The following is a 25,302-nucleotide window of genomic DNA, read 5'->3' as shown; positions in this document are numbered from 1 at the left end:
GCACAGTACATAAAAATTGGTCTTTTGACAAGACAGAAACCCCCCTAACTTGATTTTTTTTTTTCAAGTAAGACTTTCTTCTCTCTTCTTCTTTTGTTGTATGTTTTGATCTGTAACGTTTTTTAATTCCCCAGGGAATTATTACGTGTTAATAAAGATGATGATGACTAAGCAAGGGCGTTGTTGACCAGAATTCAGAAAGTGATTTTAAGGGGAATTGGATTGAAGGCACACAGCCATACCAATTTGAACCTTAGGCATCCGGGACAAGTTGCTCCAAATCAGAGTCCGAGTCCGACTCTGAAGGACAAAGCACGAGTGGACATAGCAATAGAATGCTCGAGGCAGATTGGAAAGTACAATGAGTCCAATTTTCATTTCTGTAAGAGAGACAGTATCACTCTTGGTTTGAACTTTTCAAGATTGATTTAATTCTATAGTTAACAAGTCATCGTTGATGACACAGTCCCCACTTGTTAATGGGTACTTTGATTACATGTCCTCAGAGAGGATAGAGTCCTCTTCATTAATTAGGTCTGTGATAAAAATACTTTGATACAGATGGCGCTCAATGGCCAAGAATGAGTTCCATGGTGATGAAAACATAAAACCAATGTAGGCCATCATCCTAAAGTTCATAAAATGAGTCAACTAGGAATTAATCAACAGGATGTTGCAAAACATTTTTGCATACAATTCTAACACTTAACAGATTATCACTGGTACCATATTTCATAAAGTTTGATGTAGTATTAACAACACTATGAGATCAACATCTGTATCAATTTTCATCACATTTGATGTTGTATTAATTTGTGGCTATATCACCCTAATTAGGAAAGTTCGTTACTTATGCAATTACAAATTAATAAAAATGACACTGATAAATGTCTGTTTCAATGTTAAAGCAATGTGAGCTTAATAATTGACATGGTACTGCTACATGATGTGAAACAAATTGACGAGCATATGTATGAAATAGGTCAATGTCCTTGTACCAACTTTGAATGATACTGGTGGAAATATGTCTGATTATGGCTCTGTACATTTGAAAATTGTAACAAAATCACCGCCATGCAGCCATATTTGATCTTACTGTTTAAAAAAACAACATGTATATGTATGACGTAAGTCAATGTACATGGACCAACTTTGAATAAGATCAGTTGAGACTTGCCAGAGTTATGGCTCTCGACATGAAACAACCATAACAAAATTGCTACCATGTGGCCATATTGGACCATCTCGTGAAACCAATCGACATACATATGTATAAATAAGTCAATGTCCTTGTACCAACTTTGAATAAATTTGCTTGATACATGTCTGAGTTATGGTTCCTGATATGAAAAAATTGGAAAAAAAATGGCCACAAGGCAGCCATATTGGATCATATCACATAACAAACTGACATGCATATGTATGACATAGTCAATGTCCTTGTACTAAGTTTGAATAAAATCGGTGAATAAAATCGTTGAGACGTGCCCAAGTTTGGTTATAGACATGAAAACATTGTAATAAATGGCTCCTATGCAGCCATATTGGATAGTATCACATAACAAATCAACGTACATATGTATGACATAGGTCAATGTCCTTGTAACAACTTTGAATAAAATCGGTTGAGATATGCCTGAGTTATGCCTCTGTATATGAAAAAATCGTAATAAAATGGCCACACAGCAGCCATATTGGATCGTATGACAAAACAAATTGACGTGCATATCTATGACATTGGTCAATGTCCTTGTAACAACTTTGAATAAAATCGGTTAAAACATGTCTGAGTCATGGCTCTGTATATGAAAAAATACCGTCAAGGACACCATGTGCTCACATTCGGTTTGAATTGGTAAATTCAAGAAATATTTAAACCAGAAAAAAAATACCGCAATTATACGGTGTCGCTCACATTTGATCAAAATTGGTATATACAATAAATGTTGTTTCTATCTGTTCAGTGCAGGAAAATTCTACGTTGATGTTATGACAATGATTTCTGCACAGTACAACCAGAAAAAAAATACCGCAATTATACGGTATCGCTCAAATTTGATCAGAATTGATACATACCAGTGTGGGTTAACAAAGATCAACAATAAATGTTGTTTCTATCTGTTCAGCGCAGGAAAATTCTACATTGATGTTATGACAATGATTTCTGCACAGTACAACCAGAAAAACAACAAGAAATATTTAAACCAGAAAAACAAGAATGACAAAAGTAATTAAGGTCTGAATTTTAGGTACTGGAGGTCAACTTAGCAACATGCATAGCTGAAAGGCAGCTAGCCCCTCTTAGTTGACCATAGACGCTCTTCCTCCCCTCTACTGACGGTCTTCCTCCCCTCTACTGTCTATGGTTTGGAGAGTTCTGTTAATATGTAACAGTTCATAAACAACTCCCCTCTACTGACGGTCTTCCTCCCCTCTACTGTCTATGGTTTGGGCAGTTCTGTTAATATGTAACAGTTCATAAACAATGACAGGAAATGACTCAAGATAAGTGGAGTTTGCCTGTCACTCCTGCACACATGCAGAAATTCCCTTTTTCTTACCTCATTTGCACATTTTTGACACTGATGTGTTCATTTGAACAAATTCACATCTCAACCCCTACATCTACCTGTACACCAAATACTGAGACGGTAGCTTTGGCAGTATGGGAGCCTTTGTGTGTGACGGACATACATCCGCACATACCCACAAATATACAGACATGCAAATCAATTCAGCTTATACGATAACCTCACATTGGTATACCAAATGTGAGTAACAAGAATGACAAAAGCAAATACGGTATCCAACTTAGGTACTTGAAGTCATCTTTAGGAACATGCATATCAACTTCTATAGCAATGGGAGAAGCAGATCCTAAATACATAAAGAAAATGTCAACAACAAAAAACAGAGAAGGCTTGATAAAAAGAAAAGGTGGGAGTGGGCAAAAAATGCACAAGAGATCTGGTAAAAAAGTAATGCTACATCACCAATCTTCTAGACTCTACCCCCTCCTGAATATCAAATGTTCCACCACTTGGTATTACATAAGACCAAATGGCAGGAAGTACATTTACAACCTTGGAGATTTTTTAATTAATGTCATGAGTGTTATCATTCTAATGTAAACAGCACTTAAGGTAGTTACAGATAGTGAAATGCTTTCAACTATGGGCAGTGATTACAACATCTGGAATTATCCTGGATCCAAATTTGTCATCAGTTCTTGTATGTCTTACATAGAAAAGTTGCAAACATTGGTCCAAAATGAAAAAAATCACCTCAGCTTTGTTTTCTGGAGCAAAATTTCCTACAAATTGATACCAAATATGACAAAATTATGTTCACAGCCTTCAAAATTGTCTCACAACATATCCTGGGTTGGTGTAGGTCATTTAGGGTCACAAACTGAGAAAATTACCTAAAATATACGAATTTTGGGGTTTCCCAACACTTTGAGCAGAAAATTTATCTAATAACATCTTTCAGGACTTAATACCAAATTACAAAGCTATCAAACAAGGGACTTAATACCAAATTACAAAGCTATCAAACAAGTAATTTTGAGATAAAGTTTTCTTGATCAAAAATGACAATTTTGTCTTAAAAATACAAATTTTTATATTTCAGGACAATTTCCACATATCTAACTATTGTCATCTCTGTACGTCTGTGTACCAAATATGAAAGCTGTCTGTCCAGGGGTTTTAAAAAGGAAATACTGTTTAAGATTTTTTGACCAAAAATGACAAAATTGCTCCAAAATAGTAATTTTCCCAATTTTGTCATCATTTCAACAAATTAGAAGAGTAACACCCTTGCAAAGAGACAACCCAAATTTGAGAGCGATTGGGTTGGCGGTTTCAGAGAAGAAGAATTTTTACTGGAAATGAGAAAAATCACGAAAAAATTCAGCAAAAATACAAAATTAAGGATATCTTCACAATATTCATAAAACTGTATAACGTTCACCTAAGGTACTTGCACACAAATTTTCAAAGCAATCAAAAGAGCGGTTCTTGAGTAATTTATTCTTAACCATTTTCACATTTTGTAAGCTCATTTGCATAATTTTGGCAATGCAGACTTCATTTGAACAAAATCCCATCTATAGCCCAGGATGCATCCACACACCAAATACAAAGTTGAAACGTGCAGCGGTTTGTGTGTTTTTGATGTTGACGAACATACTGTACGTACATACATACATACATACATACACACATACATACAGACGCCATCGACTTCAGCCTATACGATAAACTCACATTGGTATAACCAAATGTGAGCTAAAAATCGTAATAAAATGGCCGCCTGGCGGCCATATTGGATCGTATCACAAAACAAATTGACATGCATATCTATGGAATTGGTCAATGTCCTTGTACCAACTTTGAATAAAATCGGTTGAAACATGTCTGAGTTATGGCTCTGTATATGAAAATATCGTAACAAAATGGCCGCCTGGCGGCCATATTGGATCGTATCACAAAACAAATTGACGTGCATATCTATGAAATTGGTCAATGTCCTTATACCAACATTGAATAAAATCGGTTGAAACATGCCTGAGTTATGGCTCTGTATATGAAAAAATCGTAATAAAATGGCCGCCTGGCGGCCATATTGGATCGTATCACAAAACAAATTGACATGCATATCTATGGAATTGGTCAATGTCCTTGTACCAACTTTGAATAAAATCGGTTGAAACATGCCTGAGTTATGGCTCTGTACATGAAAAAATCGTAATAAAATGGCAGCCTGGCAGCCATATTGAATCGTATCACAAAACAAATTGACGTGCACATCTATGACATAGGTCAATGTTCTTGTACCAACTTTGAGTAAAATCGGTTGAAACATGTCTGAGTTATGGCTCTGTACATGAAAAAATTGTAATAAAATGGCCGCCTGGCGACCATATTGGATTGTATCACAAAACAAACTGACGTGCATATCTATGACATTGGTCAATGTCCTTGTACCAACTTTGAATAAAATCGGTTGAAACATGTCTGAGTTATGGCTCTGTACATGAAAAAATTGTAATAAAATGGACGCCTGGCGGCCATATTGGATTGTATCCCAAAACAAATCGACGTGCATCTGTATGACATATATAGTAATCCTTGTACCAAGTTTTAATGAAATCGGTTCTTGCATCTCTGAGATATCTGCGTGAATGGACGCACGCAAGCACGTACACACGCACGCACGGACACACGCACAGACATGACAAAACCTATAAGTCCCCCCGGACGGTGTCCGTGGGGACTAAAAAGTAGAGCGATCCCGCGCCTGGGTGTTTTCGCTCAAAGAGTAAAACACATGCATTGCATGTTGTCGACCCTTGACAGAACTATCATTTTATTGGAGCACGAGACAAATGGTGCAATCAACCCATGTTCCAATGCATTTTCGGAGCAAACGAATCCTGCAAAAAAGAAAATTGTTAGGCCTATTCTGTATATGTTTGGAATGCAGAAAAACACAGGAAACTTGTTCCCTTGGGTTGCCATTTTGAATCGCCGTCTTCACGCCGTTTTCAATATTTGGCATGAAAGCAGTTATACTCTGTAGCACACCTAATCAGACAGCCTGAGAGGTCATTCCAATTTACTCAATCGGCAAAGCGATCGGCCGTACGCGTATCATGTGATGTCGCGACACCGTTGGTGATCTCATGAATAGACGATGGTTTGAATGTTGTTTAACTTGATCATGTCACTGAATGCAAACAAAACATTTAGGCACTATAAAGTTCTCTAGTGCACTGGGCGTACATTCTGAGCAAAGGAAGCCCTTGCCTCACACCCTTAGGGACTGGTCAGTTTCTTCGGCTTGGGGGGGGGGGCGGTGGATTCAGGGGGGGTCGCCTGTTTTTGACTTTGGTGATAGGGGGTCATCATGTTTTTGAAATGCCCAATAGGGGGGTCAGTGTGTTTTTGAATTTCAACACGGGCTCATACTTGCCTCAAATGCATCATGCATCATACCAGCCACAAATTTCATCATTCAGTTGCATTTTTTTGCGCGCCCTTTGGGCGAGTAACTTTAATAATAATAAGACATTCTTTACAGCCCCCTCCAAGAGCAAAACTTTAATATATCAGACATATATGTCAGAGACATCTGTATGTTTAAATTTTTTCAGCGTGCGCTTGGGCGCTTTACTTTAAATTATATTACCATGTCCTGCCAGTCACATTTTGATTGGTCGAGCTGAACCATGTGAATGACCACAAATACACAGTAATGGTCTGTTTGCATGCCCGTGAATATGAATAATAAGATTAACAACTCAAAGTATTTTAACTTCTCAGCTCAACGTAAATCATAATCAATCACAAAATAAAATGGAGCACTTGTGGGCCAAGTTGAGATACTTCTTTTCTGAAAATATCTCCGGATTTGCCAAGTTGTTACAGCGCGCGACTTTATATATATATATATATATATATATATATATATATATATATATATATATATATATATATATATATATATATATATATATATATATATATATATATATATATATATATGCACCCTTTGGGTGCAGTACTTAAATATATCAGAGATATATGTCAGAAATATCTGTGTTTCCCCTGGGTTCCAAAATCTTGTAGCAAATTTGGCTAGAAGCCCTAAAAAATTATTCGCCAAACCAGATATTCAATTAGCCAAGCCGATACCACTGATCACAAATGACGTCATTTCTTTCTCATTAATATGCAAAAATTAATATTTGTCTGCACATCCATAAGAATGATGGAAATAAACCCTGTTAGTGCTACTATGGATACTAAAATTAACACCAATTTATGGTTCAGATTATACGGTGCCAACATCAGCCACGCATACAACATAAAATTTGTCTGAATTTCAAGCGACACTTGTCCAAGTTAGGCGTATGCAACTATATTTAGTAACAAATCTGAAATCGCTATAGTGCGATACTGTACATATCGCTACAGACAACGGCACGAAACCTGGTTCAGCATACTAGTTTTTTCAAACGAATTAGATATCCATTCTTGTAGCAGTTCCAAAGTAAAATACTCTCAGACTTGAGAAATATGTGCATTTTAGACTTCCAATAATTTGCTTAAAGGTGGAGCCTCCCTTTAAAAGGCCGCCAAGGTATGGGTGCGTTCATTGTGTAAGTGGACACCAAACAGGCAACACGCGGGCACATACTCCAGAAAATGCCACTTTTTAGTTTTCCCCGGCCACAAAGTTCCTGATACTTTTCTTGATACTTGTAGCTCCTACCCCATTACAAGGCCAACTTGTTCTATGAAAATTTAATGGCATTCATACATTTTTAGACTTTTTCGAGATTAAAGACATAAAATATGACAAAACAGTTCTAGATTTTGTTTAATTATTACTAACATTAGAACCATTGGACGACATCAAAATGTTGGGAGTCAAAATATCTTCAGGTCCCCCCCCCCCCTATAGGCAGAGCAAAACTTTCAAGTCCCCCCTCAACTACCCAAAAATTTTCGAATCCCCCCCCCTGAATTCCTCCAGCCCCCCCCCCCACCACTTTTTTGAACGCGGCCTTAGAAGCAACATGCACTAATATTTCACAATCATATTTTTCTTACAACAGTTCTGGACATCTGGTTATGCATAAAAAAGTGGAATACATTCATAGCTCATTCAAAATACTGTATTCAAACTTTAGAATTGAACTTTTAAGTTCCTATCTTACAACTGACATGACAACAATTTCATTAAAACAAAACATAGAATGACTGAATGTTTAAAATATACCCAAAAATATTATATATATATATATATATATATATATATATATATATATATATATATATATATATATATATATATATATATATATATATATATATATATATATATATATATATATATATATATATATATATATATATATATATATATATATAACCTTTGTCACGCGCAGGGGGGGGGGTCACCCTGTTTTCGAAATTTGGAATAGGGGGTCAGCCACTTTTTGACGTTGGCAAATAATAATCCATTGTCCCCCCAGGCCGAAGAAACTGAAGAAACCAGTCTCTTATGGACATAGGATTTGCGAAGGTGTGAAAGACTGTTTGCCTATATTAAGATAAGTCGTGGGCTAAACTTCAAAAAGCTGAAAAAAGTCGACCGAGTTGGGTTAGGGGTTCACACCCACCCATAACTGTTACTTGCCTATTATCTGGATACGGGGCGATATGCAATTCAAGGCAGTGATGTAAGCTAACTTCAAGACACAAAGAGTGATTTTAAGTTTGGTTGTATGGGGCATGTCACAAACCCTTTAAAGTTTTTCCCTAAAGAATCAATTGAGCCTAAATTGAGCCTGAATAAATACATATCAGTGATTAATATGTCCAGTCTAAATAAATGAAAAAAAACAAAGTATATGGATTGAACTTACTGACATGGTGATTTTATTCCATGGAACTGCTTCAAGATTCTGTGAAAAAGAAAGAAAAACAATTCTATGGAACACTTAGGCATTGTGGATAATTAAAACTGCAGTGGAAAATGTAACTCATTACATTTTTACCTCAAGCCCTCTCCTCCCTTCCTGAAACAATAGTTTGGAACTGCAAAAAAATTGATGATGATATATTGATTTGTATTCCCCCAAAATATCAAACAATCAATCAACCAGCAAAGCTTATGTCCTGCCAAAATCCAAAGACAGTGTATTGCTCTTTGGCTAAACCACACTGTATGCTCTGGAGAACATGTTTTCAGTTTTCTTTTGAACATTTCCAAATTAAGTGATTCTCTGATAAATACATTAAATTGCTTAGAGGGGAAGGTAACCTTTAATTCTTTTGTTGATTAAACAAGCTTATCACATGCATGGCACTAGCCAAGTTTGTCATCTCATGAAAAAAATATGGGATTTATCCTCTGGTCATGCTACAGTTGTACAGTACATCACAACAGCTATCTATCTATGTTATCAATTTTGGGGGAACTTTTTTGCATTGATCTTTGACATGCTTGTCAATGTAAACAAACAACATGGCAGCTGGGATTTCTTGAAATTTGTGTATGATTTGAAAATTTCATAAAAATCAGTTACAATCATCAGTCTTGCTGTTCTCCCCAGGATTTTTTTAACAAGAGGACGAATATGTGGTGTGAAGCACCACAAGCGACCGTGCAAGCAGTCATGGAGAGAGGTCAGGAGGGGGTGTCCCCCCTCCTGCCATTGGAGCTTGTTTAACAAACTTGGGGAGTATTTTTTTCAGATTTTTTCCGTATAAGAACTCAAAGGAAAAGAAATCTGAGACAATATTCCAAAACTTTTATTCCGGTTCACTGATTTCAATGAAGATTAAAATTTTTTGAAATTGAAAAAATAGCAACAGACATATTCATCGATGTCCAAATACATATCATCATAACACTCACGTATTCTCAGCCTGATACACGTCCGGGCAAAGCCTAAAAATAGGTCGTTTAGCTTTTGGGAAGGAATACACGAGCGAAATTCTAACTTCCAAGAAAAACGGCAGTGTGCCAGGCTATTTTTCATTATAAATCATGTGAAAGATGACATACAAAGTATTCTGTACACAAAGATTTTTTTGTAAGAAGCTTTTGTAAGATGTTTCAGTCTACTACTGATGCACACTTTCAAATCAATTTAACCATGCATTATTACCCTAATTCTAACAGGAAATCATTACAGAAAGCTAACATAAGTAATGCTCAGAATATACACTTAAAGGGTTTATCTTTGGATAAAGAACTAGTGGTTTGCTGTCTCATTTTTTAATGCAGTGATTGCCTCATGTTGATAACATACTTCACCTTTCATGATGGTCTGACATAAATTGGCAAAAGTAGCTGTAAAATTATACAATTGAAGATTTCATCATAATTCGAACAAGTCATCGTTGATGACACAGTCCCCACTTGTTAATGGGTGCTTTGATTACAGGTCCTCAGAGAGGATAGAGTTCTCTTCATTAGGTCTGTGATAAAAATACTTTTGAATAAATTCGCTTGATACATGTCTGAGTAGTAGTTCAGGACATGAAAAAATCGTAATAAAATGGCCACCATTAAAATGGCCACATGGTGGCCATATTGGATCGAATTACAAAACAAATCAATGTGCATATGTAAGACATAGGTCAATGTCCTTGTACCAACTTTGATTAAAATCGCTTGAAATATGCCTGAGTTATGGCTTTGTACATGAAAAAATCATAACAAAATGGCCGCACAGCAGCCATATTGGATCGTATCACAAAACAAATTGACATGCATATCTACGACATTGGTCAATCTCCTTGTACCAACTTTGAATAAATTTGCTTGATACATGTCTGAGTTATGGTTCTGGACATGAAAAAACGTAATAAAATCGCCACATGGCGGCCATATTGGATTGTATCACAAAACAAGTCAATGTGCATGTGTATGACATAGGACGATGTCCTTGTACCAAGTTTGAATAAAATTGGTTGAGATATGCCTGAGTTATGGCTCTGTATATGAAAAAATTGTAACAAAATGGCCGCACGGCAGCCATATTGGATCGTATCACAACACAAATTGATGTGCATAGCTATGACATTGGTCAATGTCCTTGTACCAACTTTGAATTAAATCTGTAGAAACATGCCTGAGTTATGGCTCTGTACATGAAAAAATCGTAATAAAATGGCCGCCTGGCAGCCATATTGGATCGTATCACAAAACAAATTGACGTGCATATGTATGACATAGGTCAATGTCCTTGTACCAACTTTGAATAAAATCGGTTGAGATATGCCTTAGTTATGGCTCTGTACATGAAAAAATCGTAACAAAATGGTCGCATGGCGGCCATATTGGATAGTATCACAAAAAGAATTGACGTGCATATCTATGACATTGGTCAATGTCCTAGTACCAACTTTGAATAAAATCAGTTGAAACATGCCTGAATTATGGCTCTGTACATGAAAAAATCGTAATAAAATGGCCGCCTGGCAGCCATATTGGATCGTATCACAAAACAAATCGACGTCCATCTGTATGACATATGAAGTAATCCTTGTACCAAGTTTGAATGAAATCGCTTAAGGCATCTCTGAGATATCGGCGTGAACGGACGGACGCACGCACGGCCGCACGCACGCACACACGCACGGACATGACCAAACCTATAAATACCCCCGGACAGTGTCCGGGGGGACTAAAAAATACCGCAATTATACGGTGTCGCTCAAATTTGATCAGAATTGGTACATACCAAAGATCAACAATCAGTGTTATTTCTATCTGTTCAGTGCAGGAAAATTATACGTTGATGTTATGACAATTTCTGCACAGTACAACCAGAAAAACAACAAGAAATATTTAAACCAGAAAATTAAGAATGACAAAAGTAAATAAGGTCTGAAACTTTAGGTACTGAAGGTCAACTTTAGCAACATGCATAGCAGAGAATCTTTCAACCATGGATGTACAAAAATACACATCCATGGTTTCAGCAGATCTGTTAATATGTCACAGTTCATAAACAATGACAGGAAATGACCAATTAGCTGTTTCAGTTACTGCTACCACTCCCAAACATAATAGGTACCCTGCAAACAAAGAGGTTAAAGGTCAAAATCCTCTTATTCAGATGTGTGGGCTGATTCAGTTCACTGCCACCACTCCTGCACATTTGCAGTATATCCCTTTTTCTTACCTCATTTGCACATTTTTGACACTGATGTGTTCATTTGAACAAATTCACATCTCAACCCCTACATCTACCTGTACACCAAATGCTGAGACGGTAGCTTTGGCAGTATGGGAGCCTTTGTGTGTGACGGACATACATCGGCACATACATACCCACAAATATACAGACATACAGACGCCACTTAGACTCATCATATAAGCTCTTTTTGGTAATTATATATAAAATCAAATATGAGCTAAAAATCGCATTAAGATTATCCCTACAAACATGTCTACCAAATATTAAAGCTATAAGATGAGTTTTTGTGAAACAAATTTTTCGACCAAAAATTATAAAAATTGCCTTAAAAATACAAAATTGAAGATTTCATCAGAATTGGAATATATCATTACATTTAGATAATTCCTAGAAATACAAAATATCAAAGCTATAGGACAAGGAATTTTTGAGAGAAAGCAAATTTGACCAAAGTTGGCAAAATTTGCACAAAAAAATACAAAATTGTAAAATTGCAGATTTCATCATCATTTGAATATATCAAATTTTAATCATCAAGTGTTTCCTCCAGCTTTTTCTCATAAGGGGGACTGTCATCGCCCGCTCGAAAATTTAAGGGAATTTGGTTCTGATTGAGGGAGACTATAATAAATTGTGCAAATTTAAGTGATACAAATTAGATTTTTTCACAGGTCATAAAGCATTTGTCAAAAACAAAATAAAAGATACTCATGTTCCTTTATTTTTATCATCCAGTACGTGTTCAATAAATTAGAAATCCACACAAATCATTCAAACTTCATTCATTTTAGTTGCAGTACAGTTTTGTAATCTTGAGGCAAACTCTAGTTGATATATAGTCTTTCAGCTATATCACATTCTTCTGCAGATAGGAAGCTTGTATCATTTTATTGTGGCTGCAGATAGTGGAGTATATCAGCTGTATGTTATATCATATATGGTAATCTTTATGTGTAATGCCACTGTAAATACTCTGTGTAAATCAAAATCTCAAACCCTATCGTAGAAGGGATTTCGATTAAATAGGGAAATTTGCGCAATCATGCGTCTTGGTGAAAACATTGATCGAACCTGTCCACCAAATATCAAAGCTAATCTGATTGAAGTCATCCGTGGGGACCTGTGCTCCATATACTGAAGGAATCAAATGGGCTGTTTTGAAGAAGTTTGTGATATAAATTGTTGAGAATAGATATAAAACGCCACGCATCCACCTGTTTGATAAGCTCCACGTTACTGACAGCAAAGCTAATAAGCAGGTTTCAGTATACATATATATCTTTTGGTTGATCAACATATTTCAAATCAGATCAAAGAACATCCAACTTTTTATTCAACTCACCAATGTTGGACCCTGTACAGCATCTGAGTTAAGTTTGTGCCAATATTCACGGAATTGATACTTTGTCATCAAAACATCATCCAGTACAATATGAGCATAGTCCATGTACAGACTCTTAATCTGAAAACGAAAACAAAACATTTGACAAATATCAAGATAAATCCATTCATGAATAAAGATTGTCTAAGCTCTCTTTTTTCACCTTCATGTTAATTCTATGAGATTAATTTCAAAATTATATCAACAATGTAATACTTTCTCTCTAACATGCTCATAATATTGTCAACTATCTGTTCAAGCAATATGACTTCCATACAGATCCAATAATTGAAGGAATACAGGGTAATGAAAGTACCAGGTCCTTGATACACACACACACACAGCTATGTAAAACATAAAGTAGAACCATTTGGAACCACCTAAAAGGAGATGTGGTACCAATTGTTTGGAATGTGTAAGCTTACATACCCTGCTAAAAATTACATACCCTGCTAAAAATTACAAACAACCTCAAAAGAGGGCTAAAACTGCAGCAAGTGAAAAATAATACAGTAACATCAACATGAGCATAGTCCATGTACAGACTCTTAAGTTTTTTACAGTATTTTTTTACTACATACCCTGCTTGCATGCAACAACGGTGAGATTGATCCTAACATGTCAAATAATTTTAGAATAAGTGAAAATCGTTGTCATTAGTCCAAAAATGCTGTTATCAATCAATCAATCAATCAATCAATCAAACATTATTTCTATAGCGCCGAATCCAAGAAAAAATATCTGTTCAATGGCGCTTAGAAGAATTGGTCCGCACAGTAAGCTACTTTGAAGAGATGTGTCTTCAATTTGTTTTTGAATGTTTCCAGACTTGATGATTGACGAATTTCTTGTGGTAAGTCATTCCACAGTTTTGGAGCACAATTAGAGAAAGCACGGCTGCCATATGTCTTGTTGTTGTATGTTGTGTGGCCAACAAGCCCTTGTTCGCCGATCGGAGAGAGCGTTGAGGTGTGTATGGCTTAATTAAATCACTGATATATCCTGGGGTTTTATTATGCAGAGCTTTGTAGATAAGCAGTAGAATCTTGTAGTTTATCCTGACGCGGACTGGCAACCAATGTAGATCCTGAAGGATTGGTGAAATATGTATGAATTTCCTGGAACGAGTGATTATTCTGGCAGCAGTGTTCTGAGCACATTGGAGAAAAGAGATGGAATTGTCAGGAAGTCCAAAGAGTAAAGCATTGCCATAGTCCAATTTGGTTGACAGAACAGCAAGAATTAGTGTATGACAGGTATTCTTCTTGAGGTATTTCCTGATGGATCTGATTCGGCGGAGATGATGGTATATTGAATTGCAAGTACTTTTGATGTGATGGTTGAACATATGGAATTTGTCAAAAGTAACACCAATATTCCGTGCAGTGTCAACAACAGGTACTGAAGATGACCCAATCATTAGATGGCGAACTGGTTCAGGAACTGTGTGGAATTTGGAATGGATGAGGAGAATCTCGGTCTTGGCATCATTTAACTGCAACTTGTTTATTGTCATCCATGCTTTTATGTCACTGACGCAGGTTTCAACAGAATGCACGGCTGATAAAGCATCACTGTATGAGAAAGCCAAGTATAGGTTATTGTCATCTGCATATTGATGAAACTGAAGGTAATGCTTGCGAATAAGATTGCCAAGGGGAGATATCTATATTGTGAATGGCAAGGGCCAAGCACTGATCCCTGAGGTACACCAAAGGCAAGATGAGATGGTTGGCTAGTGGTACTTCCAATTTTGACTGATTGAGAACGTTAATTTAGATATGCTTCAAACCATTTCAGAGCTACACCAGTTATGCCAAGTTTAGAAAGTCTGTTCAGAAGTATCTTGTGGTCGATAGTGTCAAATGCTGCCGACAGGTCTAGTAAAATGAGAAGAACGTACTTATTAGCATCTATGGACACATGGAACAGGGGGAAGTCCTCTGGGGTGTGGAGGAAGGTGTTTTTTGTGCAACGGTTTACCTTATTTGATTTTATTAATTTTGACTGTGATATTTCAAATAAAGAGTTCAACTCGACACCGTCTGACTGCTTTATATATTACCGACAAGTCCTTATCTCCTCTCCAACTTGTGTATACACCAATGTACTTGCTCCGAAAACATTGCAAACTTGCTTTCGACTCCAAACTGTCTGACTGTGTTTCCAATACCTACAATTCCTTATCTCCTCTTCATCCAGTGCACATACCACTCTAATTGCTGCGCAAACATTGCCAACTTGTTAATGACTGAGCGTATCAGCGGATTAGCTTATTAAGTCAACACCACAGCAGTCCCTCCTTATTTTAATGTGGCTGTGGTGTTGACTCAATCACTTAATCCGCTGATACGGACAGCGGATTAGCAAGTTGGCAATGTTTTCGGAGCAATTACAGAGGTGTATACACAAGTTGGAGAGGAGATAAAGACTTGTCGGTAATATATAAAGCAGTCAGACGGTGTCGAGTTGAACTCTTTATTTGAAATATCACAGCCAAAATTAATAAAATCAAATAAGGTAAACCGTTGCACAAAAAACACCTTCCTCCCCACCCCAGGGGACTTCCCCCTGCTCCCTGTGCTATGGATAGAAGAATGTCATTATGAATTTTAAGAAGGGCTGTTTCAGTACTGTGGTGTTTCCTGTATGCTGATTGTAATGGTTCTAAAAGATTGTTGGTGACTAAATGGTTATTAACCTGTGCTGCAACAATCTTCTCCAGGACTTTGGCAAGAAAAGGCAAATTTGAAACTGGGCGGTAGTTCTTGAGTGTGTTACAGTCTAAAGATGGTTTCTTGAAAATATGGGTAACAACTACAGTCTTGAAGACATCAGGTACTACACCATTTTCAAGAGAGTGCTTCACAGCCATAGTGATGAATGGAAGAAGTGAGTCAAGGCAATCTTTGAGTAGCGAAGTTGGAAGTGGATCAAGGCAACATGACTTTGATGGCAGTTCCATTATGATCTCATGGATTTGCTGAGTACTTGATGGCTTAAAGGATGACAATGTTGATGACGTACACATTTCAAAGGTCAAAAATTGGGTCAATATTACACTCACTTGAATCCAGTTTATGACGAATGTCTTTGATCTTGGTAATGAAGAACTTATTGAACCGTTCAGCAAGTTCAGGAATAGTTTTGTGGATTGGTAGCGGGTTTGGTTTGTGGAACAGTGTAGATACAGTTTTGAACAGAGATCTCTGGTCATTGGCATTGTCCTCGATTAGATTTCTGTAGTAGTTGCACTTTGCTTGGTACTTTATTGGTAAGGTGACAGTGTTCTTGGTAGATCTGTTTGTGGACTTCAAGTTTTGTTGACCTCAACTTCCGCTCAGCTGATCTTCGTAGCTTTTTTCCATGATCAATTTCAGGAGTGTACCATTTTGTATTTGGACGTACAGTGATGATGCGTTTCTTAAGAGGTGCATGCTTATCAAGAATACCACTTAGTGCTGAATTGTACGTTGCCAAGGCAGCCTGTAAATCTGTGACAGGTTGATGGAAGCTTTGGGTAGAAATCATTTCTAGAAATGGATGAAATGCAGCGGAAGACAACTTCGCGTCTAACAAGTGATGGCTTCTGGAGATTTAACCCAGCATGGACAGGTCTGTGATCAGAAAGTGTGGGGTTGTCAACTGTTATCCAACTAACTATATCATCTGAGTTTGTAATGATTAAATCTAGGATATGGCCATGCAAATGAGTAAGCTTCAGGTGACATGAGTCAATGACATCGATGAATTTCTTGGTATTTGGACTCAAAGTATCATCCAGATGTAAATTAAAGTCTCCAACAATGAAGAGTTTGCCTTCATATGAAGTGTATTTCTCAAGCAAAGCTTGAAACTCTTGTAGGAACTGTAAGACTGTATATTTTTTCTTGACACTTGGTGGGGGCCAATACATTATAATTAACTATTAAGGAAATACCATGATGCTGTAGTGTGGCTTCAGTTGCTTCAAATGACATAATGGATTTCAGTGGTTTCCAAGTGCAAAGTTTGATTTTGGACTTGTAGATGAGGGCAATCCCACCACCAGATGTATTACATCTTGGAGAATGCTGAAATGAATACCCGTTGGGAGTGCATTCATTAATTATGTATTCAATGCCATCCTCTTTCATCTAGTTCTCAGTCAATGCAATTGTGTCACTCTCTTTTTCTGTTATGAAGTCTCCATCTTCAGTGGCCTTATTGCAAATTGATCTTGCATTCCAGATGCTGAGAAGCAATTTACATTTCCTAGTAATGGGTTTGCATTCATCAACAGCAGGTGTGTCAGGTAAAATTCCAAGTTCAGGAGCTCGAGGCTTAATTTGTTAATGCTTAATTTGTTAATCTGTTATGCATCATTTGTGTGACAGATATGTCATGTTTGGATATCACATCTACATGTGCACTGTAGCTCTTCTTGAATGATGCAACCAATCAGTACATCTGACTATAACTTTCATAACTTCAATGCTATATAAATGTGGATAATTTATGATTGTGAACCTGAAGTCAGACCAAGATATTCTTTACACTTGAAGATCAAACAGACAGACAGACAGACAGACAGACAGACAGACAGACAGACAGACATCGCTGCTACAAATGCTCACATATGTGAACGTGAGCAAAAAACAGTTATTCAAATCATGACCCAAATTAAACCATAAATTTAGTAATGGTTTGCTGGTTTTTTGCTCACGTGTTCACACACGTGAGCATATGTTGCAGCGATGTCTGTCTGTCTGTCTGTCTGTTTGTCTGTCTGTCTGTCTGTGTGCTCGATATCTCAAAAACAGCTCATCAGATCAGAATCAAATCTGGTAAATAGATTCAGTTTGCATATGGCAAGAACTGATTGGTTTTGGTGGATGTGGCTTCCTTACTTTTTATGCTAATTTGCATAATTAATGATTTTAGAAAACAACGGATATACATTGAGAACAACTGCACACAAATTGATGAGATTTGCAACAAATGTTGATCACATCAAGATATATCAGCTGTGAAAATTATTAAGGGGTGACGTGAAAGGTAACTGCTAATTTGCATATCTAATGAAATTTCTTAATTAGGGGTATATATCTGAATTTACCTGATCAAAATTGACGAAACTTGGTATGTATATCGAAGATATTATGAGATAACATTATTGAAAGTCATTAAGCATTTTTACTTCATCCAAATCCTAATTTGCATATTAAATGAAATTTGAAATTAAGGATATATATTTTAATTTACATGACCAAAATTGAGGAAACTTGCTATGTACATTAAAGATACTATGATAGAACATTATTGAAAGTCATTATAATAAGCATTTTTACTTCAGCCAATTCCTTATTTGCATATTTAATGAACTTTCCTAATTAGAGATATATATCTGAATTGACTTGACCAAAATTGATGAATCTTGCTACCTATATTGAAGATAATATAATACAACATTCTTGAAAGTCATTAAGCATTTTTACTTCAGCCAATTCCTTATTTGCATATTTAATGAACTTTTATAATCAGGGATATTTATCTGTATTGACTAGACCAAAGTTGATGAAACTTGCTATGTAGATTAGAGATACTATGATACGACGTTATTGAAAGTCATTGAGCATTTTTACTTCATCCAACTCCTAATTTGCATATTTAATGAACTTTGAAATTAGAAGGTATATATATTTGAATTTACATGACCAAAATTGATGAAACTTGCTATATACTAGATGTAGGCTAACATTATTGAAAGCCATTAAGCATTTTTGCTTCAGCCAATTCCTAATTAGTGTATTTAATGAACTTTCCTAATTAGGGTAAATACTTGGATTTATTTGATCAAAGTTGGCAAAACATGCTACAGTGTTCTCCCCAGGCCGTTTAACAGGATCGGCCCCGATCCTTTATTTTTCATGCAGATCCTTTATTTTTCATGCCGATCCTGTTTCATGTCCGCCGATATCTCTTTAGTAAATGTGGCTGAAGACCTATTGTTTCTCGGCGGCGATTTTGTCACTTTTTTCCAGCGAGCTTATCAAGTGTGAAATGGTTCTTATGTGGCGATAACACAACGTGCTAGATGATTGAAAGGTTTATTCCAAAATGTGTGAAATGGTTAGACTGTCAGTTGTTCTCCTTCCATGTTGCACCTTTAGATATTTTACACACAATGAAGCAGGGTTATCGGGTGCAAAGCACCCAGTGTCGCACTCGTCTTTGCTGAGGAGAATGGGTCGGCCATAGTACCAATGAACATCAGCTTAGACGGATGAAACTTCAATTCAAAAAGCCTAAAATGAGTTAAGCTGCTGATCGTACAGACAATGGCCATTATATACAACAGACACGGAGTATACTCAATGAAAGGCTCAGTGTTGCATCTTTGCCAGCGAGCACTCAGTCAAAGTATCTATACTATAGGAAACTGCCGTTGCCGCCAATGTCTCATACTTGTAAGGATCCGAAGGTCAGGAAAAGTGATTTTGATCGGAAGTGGCTGAAATCGTATGATTGCTGAGACAAACATCAGATGCAAAAAGGTGCGGTACTGTCGCATGTTTAGATTGTTGCGTGTCCGAGTTAGCCATTTTGAGATCTGTGTACTTCCACATGACGTCGAAGCCATGTTTGTCACCTCTGTCACGCATTCGTAACTTGCATGGATTTGTTCGATTGACTTTGAGAAATTGTACAGTTGCAGTTGATCCAGTTTCAAAATCTGTGGCCCGTTTTTCAGTATTTAAGGCACCATGAAATGAAATAAAATTAAAAGGAACTGTATGAGCTAAAATCATCATTCGTGTGATCATCCGAATACAGCAGCTACGTATGTACGGTTAGGGTATACCGTAAAGTTCAAAGGTCACGTTCGATCAAGAATGCTCCACACAAACATGCATGGTGGCCAACAAAGTTTTTTTACGTTTTTTTTTATATTTAAAGAATTTAATTGGGTATTTTCCTTAAAATATTACAATTCTTTATGCTAGTGTACTAGTTTTTTCTCTGTAAATACATCAATTATCGCACAAATAATAATATAGGAGACCACTTTTCCAAGTGCACTGTCATCTTGTTATTCTTTTTTGCAATGAAGTTCTCTACCTGATATATCCATCGTATGAAAGACACCAATCCTGCAAACTTGGCTTAGCACCGTTCATTTTACAGTAATAGGTGTGTTTTCTCACAAGTAAACTAATAAAGTAAACTAACAGAGATTCATTCGGATCAGAAATAACCAAGCAGAGTTTGCTTGGTGGTGAGCTCAACTCTAGAGAGTCTCCCCAATAAAGTAATAAATTCCTCCAAAGGGACACTGAGAATGAGCATGCATAAAATAAATGTTCAAGTTTTTGTTACGTTTGCCTTAGTCGAAGTCGATGCAATTTCAAACCTTGTGTTGTTCTTTGAAATACCTGGTATCATTTTTTTAGGGCTTCTCTTTATTATGAATTGAGTAAAAAAGTCAACATATGTTTCCCTGCAGGCATGCTCTGCTGACTCTGCATTGTAAGTGCAATATTCAGTCCCATATCAACTTGTCCGTGTAACTGTTTTACCATGGACGTGAAAAAAAGACGTCCATGGTTTTAGCAATATGGCTACAGACAAACATGTAGTAACGGAGGATCACATAAAACGTCTGATTTTGAATGTTATTCTAGAGAGAACTGGAAGACTTTGAATGAAAATATAGATGTAATATATGAAGTGCTTTAAGTGAGGTTTAAATAAAAGAATGCAATGATTTTACTGTACTTTATCCTTTCATTCACAGATTTTTTCTGATGCTATGGAGTGATGTGTGTCTTGCATAATTATTTTATGCAAATTGGCTGATCCTGTTTCAGAAATTTCTGGGGAGAACACTGATGCTATGTACATTGATAATTATACCAGGTTATACCACTATTGGAAGTTATTTTGCATTTTCATGTCAGCTTATTTATAATTTATAATAACAAGAAATATTTAAACCACAAAATTAAGAATGACAAAAGTAAATAAGGTCTGAAACTTTAGGTACTGAAGGTCAACTTTAGCAACATGCATAGCAGAGAATCTTTCAACCATTGATGTACAAAAATAGACATCCATGGTTTCAGCAGATCTGTTAATACGTCACAGTTCATAAACAATGACAGGAAATGACCAATTAGCTGTTTCAGTTACTGCTACCACTCCCAAACATAATAGGTACCCTGCATACAAATAGGTTAAAGGTCAAAACCCTCTTATTCAGATGTGTGGGCTGATTCAGTTCACTGCCACCACTCCTGCACATTTGCAGTATTTCCCTTTTTCTTACCTCATTTGCACATTTTTGACACTGACGTGTTCATTTGAACAAATTCACATCTCAACCCCTACATCTACCTGTACACCAAATGCTGAGACGGTAGCTTTGGCAGTATGGGAGCCTTTGTGTGTGACAGACATACATCCGCACATACATACCCACAAATATACAGACATACAGACGCCACCGACTCATCATATAAGCTCTTTTTGGTATTTATATATAAAACTTAATATGAGCTAAAAATATTCATCACTTTTCACTAATTTGCTTTTCCCTATGAATCTCTTTATGTTTAGAGTACGGAGAACTTTTAAAAAAACTTTGTAAGGAAACCAAAATTTCACTTTAAGCCTGTGTTGGTATTGTAAATTGTTGCAAACTTTTAACTCCATTTTCACTAAAGGGTTGAACAACAACAACAACAACAACAACAACAACAAAAACAACAGCTTCTGATGGATGCACATGAAGATGTGAACAGAGCATGTTAAATACTTAGTAAGTTCCAATTGTCATCAGTGTGAATGGGCACTAGAGGAATAACACTCTCGCAAATACATGACAACAGGAAAAAAGCTGATGGCAAACAAGCAGAAATGACCTCTACCCTAATATGATCAAAACAAGAAGACCTGATTTATCAGTACATCAAAACATAACTACCTTATCGGCAACTCCACTTCTGATTTTGTAATGTAGAGCATATTTCTTGAAAATCTTTCTTCCAAGTTCATTGCTAGCAGATAGCAGGGCTTCTCCTTCTGTACTTCCAGCAATTTGTGGTATGTAGTCTAACATTATGTTACAATAATCATTTGGTTCAAGTACACAAAAAAATGGATAAAATTGCCATTTCGATTTTACACCTGTGATACAAAAGCAAAACAAAGAAATAAACAAACTTCACAAAGTAAGAAGTTCAACTGCATTGTACATGTACACTCTCTTTATATACGTCTACCGGTATGTGCTTGATTTTAGTAATAGTCAACTCACTGGATACAGAGCTGTACTGAAATTTGACCGGTTCAGGACAATGATATATGAGCGCAGAAGCAAAAAATGAACAGGAACATTAAAAGTTTTACTTTTAAATCCTGATTGCATGGGGACAATTATGGAATATATAATGTAATTCTATAAATATTTACTATACTGAGTTATTGCCCCTGCATTTAAATACTTAAATGACAGAAATCATTAAATATTGTTTCAAATGTTAGATTAGGAAAATGGTAGATGGATACAAACCTTTACTTTGTTTTTTGAGATTCTTGAATGCTGATATAAGTGCATCTTTCCAAATCTCTTTATGTTTGTGCAAGATCTTCCTCTACATATATATAGATAAAATTGTCAATAACTAATGATTAACATTTAATAAAACATGATGTAACATGAAAGTCCCATAGTACTGGAACTCCAGGTTTTTTGTGAAACTACTGGTCCTTTATGCTAGGAGTACTGTATGTGGGGGTTACAAATGTTGCTCGATGGCTTAAGGTAGTATGCACCTCGAAAGTGAAAGACTTAAACTTTTGCTCAAACTTAAGAAATCTTTCAACCATTCTCTTTCAAAATCAAGAATAAAAATTGGGGATCACCGTGCAAATTTTGGTACTAGAGAAACAAATAACCCAAGATTTACCGATATTTTAAATTCAAAATGGCCACCACCCCTGTGTTAACTATATGGGGAAAAATAATATTTTCGAATTTTGAAAAAACTAAGCCGGTGAAAAGTTTTCTTACACCAAGAGCTTTAAAGTGAACCCTCACAAGTGGTATATCAGAAAAGAATTGTAAAAGTTTGAAAGTCCGAATATCTGTGTCTGAGGCGCATTCTACCTTAAGACTGATATTGTGACTGGCAAATAACATTGACTATTTTCCTCGCTTGTGTGTTTTGTTATGGTTCAAATGATGCCAAGAGTTATAAGAAAAATTATGTGAATGTGGTGGCATCATCAGATTTTAACCAAGTCGCCATGTATTACACAATTCCCAGCAACAGAAACAAAAAACTGAGCCATTGCTAATGATGAAGATCAAACATAGTTTTCCATTTCTTCAAGTACATTTTTCTTTCAATTTGGTAATTCAAAAAGACAAAGTAACCATGTTGATCTTTAATACATGTACAATATAATCTAGGGTTTGGTAGCACGCTATGATCAAGTAAATGTTACTGGAGCATAAGCTTTCAAATATGTATAGTTTCCTTTATCAGATGCAAGGGGGGAATGAACAATGGAAGCAAATTCCAGTCTCATCTAGACTCCCCTTGTCCTTCCATCTAAAAATTGAAGCAAATTCCAGTCTTACCCAGACTCCCCTTGTCCTTCCATCTAAACCTGCTGGTGGACATTGTTCACTCTGAATTTTCTATGATTTCTGTTATTTTCTATGATTTCTGTTTCAATTGTTCATTCCACCCTTGCATATGATGAAAGAGACTATACGTCTTTGAAAGCTTCACACTTTTGTAAATCACTAATTATGGAGACAAAATGTTTTCATGTCTTGTCATCTTGGCGTGTCTGTCCAACATCTAACCCTTTTTGAATACTAGATACTAAAAGATGGTAGCAAGAAAATTCTCTCCAGGGACACGTGGACAAACATCTGCTATGCTACTTCCAACTGTCTTCACACTAACTTGAACCAACAACAAAACTGGTTTCTGGCATTATGGGAATAGGAAAGCTTAGTTATACAGACGGTGATCTAAGTGGTGTAACAAACAAATACAAATGATTGACAACTTGGTAGTATTGAAAGGAAAGTACCAGTAGTTTCAAAACTTCAACACTTTTATTTTCATTCTGATCAAAGGTTTTACAGTGTATTCAATTAAACTATTCTTGGGATTTGAAAATATTCTTCATAAGCGTCACAGTCATACATGCACAGAACCGAATCTGTAAGTCAATCACACTGTGTCCAGAGGGACTAATAAGATTGATGTGTCAGCACTTTCTCCTTCTTTTTATTATTATTATTATTATTATTATTATTATTATTTTATTATAAAGCCTTCAAAAGAAGAGAAATACAAAAACTAATAAAATGACAATTTAAAAATCAGGTATTAAATGAAAACACTCGGTACAAGACAAAAAACCCCCAAGTTTAAAATGGTCTTAATAACATATTAAGAAGATGACGACTGTATAAATCTTTGGCAAGTAACAACTGATGAATGCTGTCAGTCAGCCCATCTGGCCTTGAACATGTCTTCATATTTTTAAGGATCGATTGAGAATATCGCTTGTCAAAAATATACCGCAAAAGTGAAATACCATTTCTGACACAAATTCTATTAAAACGTGATACTAAATCAGTGTGACCATGCAATCTACCACATAAATGCATATTCAAAAGATGCAGGTAAAAACAACGTGCACGAGATTTATTACTGAAGATGGATTTTATCAAATCAAGAGAACTGATTTCAAGAGACGTATCAATTTTCATAACATTAATTGCCTTCAGGAAAGAAGTACTTCTACAATATTTATGAATGCCAAACCCAGCTTTTAATAATTTTGACTGGATTTTTTCGGCCTCACTAATTGATGATTTAGACATGTGTACACAGTTAATACCATACAATAAAACTGGTCTTATGGCAGCATTCCATACATAAGCGAGTACATTACAGTCAATATGGCCATTACTGAATCCAGCGCCTTGAAGTCCATAAAAAGCTTTCCTACATGCATTTATTTTATTTCTGATGTGTTCATTAGGATTAGACGATGAAAGTGTAACACCTAAATAGTTCACACTTTCACATTCATCCAGTCTTACACCACTCAGTAACCAATATGGATGCGGTGTAAATGTACACTTACCGAAAATAACACAGCTTGTCTTTTTAGGATTGAA

At 36.1% G+C, this 25,302-nt stretch overlaps 1 protein-coding gene across 3 annotated transcripts in view; it reads right to left on the bottom strand.

Annotated features, from left to right (window-relative positions):
• The window catches only part of LOC139136543 (DNA-directed RNA polymerase, mitochondrial-like), a 184,982-nt gene that overhangs the window by 107,598 nt on the left and 52,082 nt on the right, over window positions 1-25,302 (bottom strand). For all 3 annotated transcript variants that reach the window (XM_070704267.1, XM_070704265.1, XM_070704266.1), the window contains exons 9-12: window positions 22,663-22,744; window positions 22,075-22,277; window positions 13,071-13,190; window positions 8,441-8,479 (exon numbers count right to left, since the gene is read on the bottom strand). In XM_070704267.1, the coding sequence (XP_070560368.1) occupies window positions 8,441-8,479; window positions 13,071-13,190; window positions 22,075-22,277; window positions 22,663-22,744 (444 nt within the window). The remainder of the gene's footprint in view (window positions 1-8,440; window positions 8,480-13,070; window positions 13,191-22,074; window positions 22,278-22,662; window positions 22,745-25,302) is intronic.

This window comes from Ptychodera flava, chromosome 7 (genome assembly GCF_041260155.1).
Source record: "Ptychodera flava strain L36383 chromosome 7, AS_Pfla_20210202, whole genome shotgun sequence".
Lineage (NCBI taxonomy): Eukaryota > Metazoa > Hemichordata > Enteropneusta > Ptychoderidae > Ptychodera > Ptychodera flava.
This window is presented reverse-complemented; position numbering and strand designations above follow the sequence as displayed.